We start from the raw sequence: 11,478 nt of genomic DNA, 5'->3' as shown, positions 1-11,478 counted from the left end.
CAGTTCCCATTTGGTGATAGCAGAGTCAGTTTTCCCCCATTGTTTTAATTAGTCTTTCTTTATAAATTAGTTCATTGATATCTGTGGTCATTCTCGCAGATGATTGTGGCTCCCCTTCAAGATCCTCCTTTCTGCTCTTGAGTGCCTAGAAACAGAAAAGACACAGTGTTGTACAAGAGGTCTCCTCAGTACTGTCTATAGAAATAATACCACTGCCTGCCATAAGCAGCTGGAGCAGCGAAGTGATCATCACTCTGGGTAGGCTGTGGTGAGTGTCAGCGTTCCTGTGTAGCCTTTGTTACAATAGATGGAGAGCAGCCAGTTTGACAGATCACAGAGGGCCAGATTCTGCTTCTGCACCTCACCTACTCCTTCAGCAGTTCCACAGATGTCAGCAAAACGACTTGAGGAGTAAGGTACTGTTTGACCACCTGGCCTATTAGAAAAGGGCCAGATTGTGGAGCCATCATTCATTTTGGGGGGCACTTCCTCACAGGAATATTCTCATTGACTTCCCTGGAACTATTCCCATGACCAAGTGCTCATAAACATGAATCAAGTCTCCACAACCTGAGCCTAATTAAATGTATTTAATGTTCTGAGGTTAAGTGAAATGTCTGTGTTAAGTTCTCTTACCCCATTGAAGTCAACAAGGCGTCCTGGAGGTAACTGAGGTCAAGATCTTGTCCCTCTGCAGTGGCTATCCCTGGGATAGGCAGTAGAGTATAGTTTTAGTGATCATCACTTGAGGGGTCATTCGAATGAATAGAATAAAACAATTTTTCCCATGCTGTTTTTTATAGGTGCTAGTGTATTTGCACTTCACCTTTGCAGATCCCTGGGAATTTGCTTGTATGCTTCATTCAGAAGCAATTTCTTTGATGGTTTCAAAGATAGGAAGGAATCTCACCTTTTTGGAGGGAAGTCCTCAGCTGAACATAAAAACATAAGAACGGCCATACTGGGTCAGTCCAAAGGTCCATCCAGCCCAGTATCCTGTCTGCCAACAGTGGCCAATGTCAGGTGTCCCAGAGGGAGTGAACCTAACAGGTAATGATCAAGTGATCTCTCTGCTGCCGTCCATCTCCACCCTCTGACAAACAGAGGCTAAGGGCACCATTCCTTACCCATCCTGGCTAATAGCCATTAATGGACTTAACCTTCATGAATTTATCTAGTTCTCTTTTAATCCCTGTTATAGTCCTAGCCTTCACAACCTCCTCAGGCAAGGAGTTCCACAGGTTGACTGTGCGCTGTGTGAAGAAGAACTTCCTTTTATTTATCAGAGGGGTAGCTGTGTTAGTTTGGATCTGTAAAAGCAGCAAAGAATCCTGTGGCACCGTATAGACTAACAGACGTTTTGGAGCATGAGCTCCATGCTCCAAAACGTCTGTTAGTCTATACGGTGCCACAGGATTTTTTCCTTTTATTTGTTTGTTTTAAACCTGCTGCCCATTAATTTCATTTGGTGGCCCCTAGTTCTTATATTATGGGAACAAGTAAATAACTTTTCCTTATTCACTTTCTCCACATCACTCATGATTTTATATACCTCTATCATATCCTCCTTTAGTCTCATCTTTTACAAGCTGAAAAGTCCTAGCCTCTTTAATCTCTCCTCATATGGGACCCTGTTCCAAACGCCTAATCATTTTAGTTGCCCTTTTCTGAACTTTTTCTAATGTCAGTATATCTTTTTTTGAGATGAGACCACATCTGTAGGCAGTATTCAAGATGTGGGCGTGCCATGGATTTATGTAAGGGCAATAAGATATTCTCCGTCTTATTCTCTATCTCCTTTTTAATGATTCCTAACATCCTGTTTGCTTTTTTGACTGCCGCTGCACACTGCATGGACGTCTCCAGAGAACTATCCATGATGACTCCAAGATCTCTTACCTGATTAGTTGTAGCTAATGGCACTTGTGGGAGTGCCAGACAGAGCCTATTACATAAAACCTGATAGACCTGCCTTAGCATGAAGAAGCTTATTAGAATCTGCTGTCTCGGCAACATTCAGGTTTTTCTTCTCTACAAGTGTTTGATTTTGAGTAGTTCACGCTTTTTCACGGATTATAGGGATGCATCCAACATACCCTTCAAAACAGGGGTGGACCAAACTGAGCCTTCTGCCAAGTTTCCTCTAGTGTGTGTATGTGAACATCTGGTAGGCAAATACGTAAGGGTTAGGAGATGAGAAATATTTATACAAGTTAGGAAAGAGTTCATAATTCACGTGGAAGAGTGTGCAGAAGAACTACAAGTGAGTTATACCCAACAAGTGAAAATATTTATACAAGCTGCTAACATTTTATTTTATGTAATATTCTACAGAGTTTACTTTTCAGTGTCCAAAAATATGTATCTGCATATGTGTGTTCCATCCCTCAGTAGCTCACTGGCAGTCTCTATGGCCATTTTATGATCAGTACCAGCAGAAACGTGAATTGCCAGTAGCATTTGGGAGGATGGACCAAACTCTCACATGCTGCAAAATAAGTGAATAGTTTAGTTTAGTCATATGAACACACCAGGGACCAGATTATTCTCTCCACAACACAGGGGACAGGAAGCTCCTTATGAATCCCTGATCATCCACTTCTCTTCTCTGAATTCCTGTTTCAGGGATTGTGCTCCACTCAAGTGTCCTAACACGAGTCTTGATAAGGAAGAAAAATGGAGTATATGTAATATATCTGGTTGCAGTTTTTAGATACTATATCAATTTAAAAAAATAACTTTTATCCTAACTTTTGGAAGCCATGGCTGTGGAGTCATGTCTCGCTCTAGAGAGAAGGTTTAGGGATCTGAATCTTGGCAGGTTAATTTTCAATAACATGCCATACCCCAAAAATTTTGCATCTGGGCATTGCCTGTCTCTCTCTCTCTCCTTCTTTCCACCAGCAAGTCACCTAACAAAATCTCTGAGTAGCAGAAAGGAGTGGTCCTGCTTCTGACTCCACCAGCTTTACTCTGTTATGACTTCATTTACTCTGATGTCAAAAGAGAATCAAGCCCAATGGATGCAGCCTGTCTGGTGTGCTAATGATCAAATCATGAGGGAGGACTGCTTAAATCCAGCCTTTTCTTTGTTAATTTTCACTGGGTCTGCGAGAGGAGATGGCAAGTACATTTGCTTGCTTGATAGACTGAGGAACCTCCGTGTAACCTCTGAGTTCTGCAGTCAGAGATGCTAATTATGATTCGTAGAGAGCAGTGACCCTCTTTTTGCAGCCTTGGAATATGCGGTTAGGCTCTATCCTGCTCTCCAGAGTCTCTAACTCTCCTAGCGAGACTCACATACTCTCCGTAGCAATCAAGGCATTGAACACCGCCGGGGGACTCCCCTTTAGCAAGACTAGGGAGTTCTCTCAGCCCCCATCAGTGTAATGTTAGGGCAAGTTCTTCACCTGCTCAGCTGGAGAAGAGCTGTAAAAGGTCATGGGCTGTAGTTTTTCATTCTCGTACAAATCTATTCCTGAGGTCAGCCAGGAAATGTTGCATGCAGGTAAACCTTGAATGTCCATGTTGCCCACAGTTCATAGCTGGATCTGCATCCGACATTCATGCTGAAACTTATTGTCCTGAAATGTAGATTTTTATAAAGGTTTTGGAGCTCCCCTGCAACCATCGTGAGCTCAGGGACTGTGTGGATGTCTGTTTTATCTGCCACTGACTCCCTTGATGTTGTTCATATTTGGAAGGGGAAGGAGGAGGGAAGCAGAACATTGGATGAGGAGTTGCCAAACCTGCCCATTCCCTAGTGCACAGCCACTAAGGACGATTACTGCTGTCTAAAGCGGGGATAACTTTCATTGTATGCACAGTGATGGCTACTGGCTTTATATCAGCTGAGAAATGAGGACTTGTGGCCTCACACAAGGAGGTTTTTGTGACTTTTTTTTATATAAACTTCCCACTTCCTGCTCAGCTCATCAGAAGTTGTCCTTGGAGCAGTTTGATTTGTGAATTTGTATGGGCTTCTGCAGCAAGATTCCTATTAAGAAGTTTAATAGCCGATGGGACCAATATCCATGATATTTTAGGGTTGGCTTAGCCCAGGACACTGTTGGTCTGGTAGAGCCCAAAGGCTCGCCAGATTAGAGATACAGAGTTCAAACTATACATTATGAATATCTGGAGGGCATCAAGTTAATGAATTCATAATGAGTCACCATGTTTTCTTATGCACAAAACTAGGTTTGCTGTATTCATTTCAATTTTGTTTTCATTAAACCCATGGGACCTGCTTCTCCCCTCACTCTCAAGGCACTGCATGTCAGGGGGAGTTTTACTGAGGTCAGTGGCAGAGTTTCACTAACACAAGTCTGGTGTAAAATGAGGGGAGAATGAGACCTTTTGTTGAAAAGGGCAGTGTCTGTTGGTGCACATTTACATTGCTGGCATCAGTATCAGTATCCCCACTTTACAGATGGCAAAATTGAGTCTCAGAGTGGTGATATGACTTGTCCAAGGTCATCTAGCAGGCCAGTGGCAGAGATGGAAATATAGAACCCAGTCTCCTGAGTCCCAGCCTAGCACTCCACTGGCAGTGGAGAAGTGGGAGAGGCTTTGAAATGAAAGCCTTCTGGGAGACACAGACAACCTACAATGTAAAAGAAAAAGGCAGGGATTTTCCCAAGTGCTCACCGTTGATCTAGCTCTGCTTCCATTGTCGTCAATAGGATCGTTACCAATGACTTCAATGGGAGCAAAGTTTGGCCAACTCTGAGCTCTTTTGAGAATCCCACTCTAAAAGTACATTTTAAAATGTATTCCGAGTTCAAAATGAGAATTACCCTGAGATTTGGATAATTCTGCTCCCTCTGTCTGAAATTCCCCCTTGCTGGTTCATTTGGAAAGGGTATTCTTCTTGATGTCCTGTTCTTTGGTGGTGCTGAGTTTAACTGTGTTTTCCCTGACAAATGGCTACGCTTCAGCAGTGAGCAAACAGATGTGTATACAGGATCTACCTGTGGTTCGTAAATCAGTTTAGTACATTTTGTCGAGAATGCTTCTGGAAGATTATAAATGCAGAATCATTTTCCTTTATGAACGTAAGTATACATAGTACTTCCAGTAGCACAGCTAGAATCAGTTCTGGTGTTTTTCTTAACATTAGTCCATAGTATTTCATTCAGCAGTTCATTTTAGCAGCCAGGTTTTACTTCACAAATATTAGTCTGAAGGTTCTAGAAACTTGCCACAGATACCTGTCCATCTTCAATACTTCTATTGCACTATAAAGCACCTCACAATCTTTAGTGTATTGGTCCTCCACACATCGGTAAGGCTAGAGAAGTATTAACTCCATTTTTACAGATGGGGAACCAAGGCACAGAGAGTGATTTATTAACTTGCTCAGGGTCACATAGGAAGTCTGGTGCATAACAGGAATTTGAACCTGGATTTCCCATGTCCCCAGGCTAGCCCCCTAGTCATGGGACAAAACTTCCTTTCTGCAGGTTATTGTATCTCTAGCTTTGCATTACTTAACGTTATTTATCGAATTCTGACTGCAGAATATTTTCCACAAAGCATCAACACACATCCCACCCCCCCTTTTTTTTAAATAGCTGTAGGTGCCAGGTCAATCACATGACTAAATGAGTGCACAACATTCTTATTCTTTTCTAATTTATTGATCATCTTTTCCATAACATATTCAACAAGCAGGGCAGATTTCGATGCATTTGTGGCTAATGACTACCTCTGCTTCACGATCCTACCTTGGAAATAATCATATGAAAAATATTTGAAATTCAAATAGTTTTTATTCTGCAAGTGAAAAATTACTTGGAGGGAGATTTTCCAAGGCCCAACTCCCATTGACTCAGTGCGAGTCAGGTGCCTAACAGCCCTTTGTGCCTTTGAACATCTCCCTTACATGTTGAAAATATCTAAATTGGGTATTTTCCCAGCTTGAATCTGATTGCTGTTAATGCTGTGTTTCCTTCTTTAACAGATTGGCTCTAAGGGAAAGTTGTTCCTGACCACAATCCCCTTGATACAAATACTGCTCCGCAAGAGTATTGCTGGAAGAAGCTGACTGCAAGCTACAGCTCAGAGAAATTCCATGGGGACAGTGCCAGATCCTCTGAGGTCTGCCAAACTTTTGTTGGTTGCCACTTCTGAAGAGAGAGATTGCCTGGGAGATCCGCAGTCCACTAAGCACCAGCACAAACTAGCAAGCCTAGAGAGGAGCAGTAATGGCATTTCTTACACCCAGGCTGAATCTGCTGGAGTTTGCTTGTTTGACCTGAACTGTACTGTAGTTTCCGACATTCAAAGGGATGAGCGTCTCTGTGGGGATGATACTAGCCAGCCAGACATGTTTTTGCCTGGGTCCTTCAGCCAAGCTGAAGAAGTGCCTCCTGCATGTACAGAATCGGCCAGTGACTCCGAGCAAAAGGTCAGCAGTGACTCCACAGTGCAAACACCAATTATAGCAAGAATCTGTGCAGCTGGGCATGCAACAGATATGATGCCAGCTACCCACAATTCCAACCAGCTTATACAAAGTGATCTACCAAGGATAAAGTCACTGGCACAAGTTGATGACTGTGCAGTGAAGGTCTGTAGGATGAATGATCCGGCAGAACTTCAAGAGTTAAATTATCCTTCCCCAGACAACACTATCAAGGGTAGCGAGTCCTGTCATCATTCTTCTCAAGCAAATACCCTGCAAAGAATAGACATGGAGAACGAAAAAGTAGTGGAAATAAATGACCCTGGCTTCTCTCTGACAGCCACTCCAGTGAGGGACTCTGAAGCTATTCCTGATCTGGGGATCAGGCCGCAGGTTTATTCAGAAGCAGCGATAAGGGCTGCAAATGATGATGTGAAATCCTGTCCCACTTTTAGGACTGCACTTGCACAGAGCAATGAGGCTTCGCCACCATCCAGCTTTGAGGGGACACTGCCCGTGTGCAAGGCAGAGACAGAGAAAACAGGACCAGTGCTGTCACAGCTCTCCAGGTTCAGAGAAGCAAGTACAATGACAGTCCAGCCTGAGAGCACATCTTTAACTCAGGAGGCAGTAAACAGGACATGGCGTGATGCTGAGGTTCAGGCAGTGGCCAGTATGGAGACCAAATCCGCTTCCACCAGCCCAAGTATCCTTGCTGCATTCCTCAAGGGGAATCTTCCTTCAGAGGCAAATGAGCAATTGCATATCATTTATCAGAGTGGTGGTGGGCAGAACCAGTCAGAACTTGCTGATGACTTTGCATCACTCCAAGAGCCAGCCTTGTGTCTTGGTATCGTACCAGAAATGTGTGCTCTGACAGTGGTGATGGATACAGTGAAAGCACGGCCTGCCAAACTGCAAAAGCATCAAGGAGACCCACCTGACACCATCTGTCCAGTGCTGTCAGGTAGCACAACACCTGCCTGTCTGTGTCCACAAGAAGCCGGGAACACCAAGGGAATACCTGCTGATGGGGCAGAAACACAAGTAGCCTGCTTCGCCAGAGACAGCACAGACATTCCTCAGCTGCCATCAGATGCTGCAGTCTTACTGAGGGCAAAACCTGTTTACCATATTACGGTTAACACCAGTAATCAACCTGCAGCACCTCAGGAGTCTGGAGATGGTGAACCCCACCCGTCTCCATTTGCAGCAATCCCAGAAGCCAGCAACAACTTTACGCACCAAGTCAATGATTCAGAAAGTAACCAGTCACCTGGACACAGTGGAGTACCCCATGGAACTGAGCAGACAGATACCCTGTGCAGCGCAGACAGTAGCAACACTCATAGAAAGCCTTCGCGGTTCCAAAGTGTTGATGAAGTGCAAATCAGTCTGGCTAATGTCAAAACAGAGAGAAAGCCAAAGAAGGAAGAAAAGCTAATGCTGCTTGATTCTAAAGGAGGAGTTAACACTAGTACTGGAGCTGCTGCTGGCTCTGTGAAGGTATATGCACCAGGCACAGTTAAAATGGAGCGGGATAAAATGTTGGAAGAAACTAATCAGGCCAAGAAGTCCAGCAGCCTGACTCTGCAAGCTGGATTTACACCTGAGTTGAATATGAATTCTACCCAGGACCCCCATAGGCTGAGGACCCCAACAGCTCCACCAGATCAAATTAGCAAGGCCAGTGAAATCAGGAAGGAGCCAACAGCTGTTCCTGCCTCTGCTCCACTACTGCCACATCTTGGGGAAAAGAAGAAAAAGCCCACGGAGGCAAAAGTACAGGGGCAGCAATCCAAGCACATCCGAGATGTTGTGTGGGATGAACAAGGCATGACATGGGAGGTATATGGTGCTTCACTAGACCCAGAGTCACTGGGGATCGCTATCCAAAATCACTTACAAAGACAAATACAAGAACATGAGAAACTGATCAGGGCACAAAGCACCCAGAACCGGAAATCGATTTCCTCGGATACGTCTTCAAATAAAAAACTTAAAGGGAGGCAGCATAATGTGTTCCAGTCCATGCTGCAGAATTTTAGGCGACCTAACTGCTGTATCCGACCTGCTCCTTCTTCTGTGTTAGACTGATGGGGGTTTGTTTGTCCACAGGGACAACCCCTCCCCCAAAGGTGGAAAGAAACCCCACTGCTCAATTGTATTATCTGGGATTATGATGCGGTGACTGTGAAAATTATTACCTGAAATTTTCAGAGTAGTCACTACGTTGTCCCTGGATGAGGTGTCACCCCTTTGTTGTTTCTGTAGTAGACCCTCACCCAGTCTACTGTCAAATGAAAAGCGAGGCACTTCGCAAAAGCACAATTTTAAATTGCCAGTGTACTGCAATGAGACTGGGATCTCCTGACTAGACACGAGGCAGAGAGAAGAACAGCATAAGTGTTTATCAAAAGTGATCTTTGTTGTATTACAAGGACTAGCATAAGGTGTGGTGGTGGTTGTTCTTTTTAATTAAATTAACCTTAAATAGCTGTAAACACACACATACTCTCCAATACTAACAAATACAAATTTCTTTTAAAAAATCTGCATTAAGTGCACGAAAGGAATAAGGGGTTAATAGCTTTCAGTGATAACATATAAAAGGGGAATTTTCAAAAGACACCAAGGTAGGTAAGTGCTCATCTCCCCTTGAAATATTACAGCATTTGGTTTCCTAGCACCATTAGGCTTGTTAGGAAATCCCAGTATTAACTAATAAAAGGTAACTGTTGATGAGGGGAATCGCTAGAGCTAGCCATTAAAATGCAGAAGTAGAGAAGTAATTATGAGGAATGCTATGTAGTCCTTTTAGAATTCTGTTTCTTTTAAAAGAAAAGAGCTTTCAGGCATATTCTTTCCAAAGAGAAGAGTGGTGAGCAAATCAAATATGAGTTTTCAAATCATTTTAGCTTCCACAGAAACATGTTAGATTCTCTACTGTACAGTTACTTGCATCTGACCACCAGTCGGTTTTTTGTGTGTTGGTAAATCTTTGGGTATGTCTACACTACCCGCCAGATCGGCGAGTAGCGATCGATCTATCGGGGATCGATGTAACGCGTCTCGTCTAGATGTGATACATCGATACCCAAACATGCTCCCCGTCGATTCCCGAACTCCACCAGGGCAAGAGACGGAAGCGGAGTCAACAGGGAAGTGGTGGCTGTCGATCACGCGCCACGAGGACGCAAAGTAAGTCAATCCAAGATACGTCAACTTCAGCTATGCTATTCTCGTAGCTGAAGTTGCATATCTTAGATCGATCTCCCCCCCCCCCCGTGTAGACCAGGCCTTAATTCCAAACTCCAGGAGGAGAGATCCAGCTCAGATTCTGAACGTGTAAAAACTGACTTGAGCCCATATTGTCTCAAGCCTGCAAATTGGTAGGAATTCCAAATTGGGAGGGCTTGAAGAATTAGCCACAAACATACAGATAAAATATTGTCCAGTCCTGCAAATCTATGGGAGCGCCTCCTGTGGAGCACTTGCATCATTGGGCCCTTAGCCGTGAACTTGCAGATTCCAAGTAATTTGATCATATTGCATTAACATGAATGCAGTTGTTTTACACAGATGCACATGGAAAATGAATTCTAAGCTTGCACACCCAAGTGCTCGTAAATAACAAACCTTAAATTTACACACATAAGTACTTAGAAGTAGTAAATTTGATATACAGTTGGACATGGCTTGTCCCTGCAGGGAAAAGGGTTCCAACAGACAAAACTAAATGAGGAACAGAAGCAGTTAAATCAGCCAGCCATTGATCTGACTGCACTTTGGCAAGGAGGACCAAACACAGTCATGCATTACTTTTTATAGTAGTGATGAGAAAAAAATATATTTAAAATCCTCACCCAGCTAGTAAATTTCACAGAGGTCTAACTAGTATAGGAACAATACCTCCAGCAAGGCCTCTGAGATCCAGAGACAAAAGAAGTTTAAAAATTGACCTAAAATTCCCCAGGTATTCCCACTTACCTGTTACCTGTCCCTAAACTGTTACCTGTCCTTGAGAGAGTCATAGCCTCAGTAGCATTTTCAGACACTTCCTCTTGATCCTAAAAGCGCTGCTCAACAAGTCAGCCAACACAGCCCCAAATAAATATTCACAGCAAACTGTTATCTCTTTACTTTGTGAATTGATTGCTAACTATATGCTGAACAAATTCAAACAATTTGAATAAACCTGAGAAAATTCTGATCTACTTGCTGCATGTCTAGAATGCAGTAAGACAGCCATGGTTGCCCCATACCAGCTGGCTCAGGCTAAGGGGCTGTTTAATAACAGTGTAGATATTTGGGCTTAGGCTGCAGCCCAAGCTCTGGGACCTTCCCACCTCAGCAAATCCTAAAACCCGGACTCCAGCCCAAGCCCAAACATCTATGCTGCCATTAAACAGCCCCTTAGCCCGAGCCCAAAGAGATCAAGTCAGCAGGCACAGGCCAGCTGCAGGTTTTTAATTGCAGTGTAGACATACCATTGGAGGCTAAATTAGTTCAGTAAAGTATTCACTTGGAATTATTTCAGCTCTAATCTTCACGGCAGGTGGAAATTGGCATAACTTCATCCAAGTTAATGGATGTATGCCAGTCTTACACCCTCTAAGGGTTTGGCCCCATGTTTCTTTCAAATGGATATGTTTAGTTTAATATATACAGACACAATATACTGTGCATGCAGCATTACTGGAACTAGATTGGCATGTTTCTAGTCCATCCTCCGCTATGGTTCAAGGTAGAACAGACTGTAACTAAAATGTCGTACTGGGCCCAGTGCTGCAGTCTTGTTCAAGCAAAACTCCCATTCCATATGAATGTAGGATTTCTACCACTGTTGTGGCCCGATCCCGCACCCATCGTAAGCAGTGGCAAACCAGTGCAGAATCAAGCTTTTAGTGAACTGAGTCCCAAAACTCAAAGATAGCAAGTAATTTCCTCAAAATATGGTGCTACTATCGGAAATACAATGGTGACTCAAGGTAACAACTCTGCCCTTGTGATAGTGCAGTGTAATTCATGTCATACACGTACTTACACTGTCATGTGCAGAATAACCA

At 43.6% G+C, this 11,478-nt stretch overlaps 1 protein-coding gene across 2 annotated transcripts in view; it reads left to right on the top strand.

Moving 5' to 3' along the window:
* The window catches only part of GPRIN3 (GPRIN family member 3), a 60,349-nt gene extending 50,769 nt beyond the window's left edge, over positions 1 to 9,580 (top strand). For both annotated transcript variants that reach the window (XM_050944032.1, XM_050944031.1), the window contains one exon: positions 5,966 to 9,580. In XM_050944032.1, the coding sequence (XP_050799989.1) occupies positions 6,077 to 8,506 (2,430 nt within the window). In that variant the 5' untranslated portion in view covers positions 5,966 to 6,076 and the 3' untranslated portion in view covers positions 8,507 to 9,580. The remainder of the gene's footprint in view (positions 1 to 5,965) is intronic.
* Positions 9,581 to 11,478: the final 1,898 nt, after the last annotated feature.

This window comes from Gopherus flavomarginatus, chromosome 3 (assembly GCF_025201925.1).
Source record: "Gopherus flavomarginatus isolate rGopFla2 chromosome 3, rGopFla2.mat.asm, whole genome shotgun sequence".
NCBI lineage: Eukaryota > Metazoa > Chordata > Testudines > Testudinidae > Gopherus > Gopherus flavomarginatus.
The sequence above is the reverse complement of the archived record's forward strand: the minus strand, read 5'-3'. Positions and strand labels throughout refer to the sequence as shown.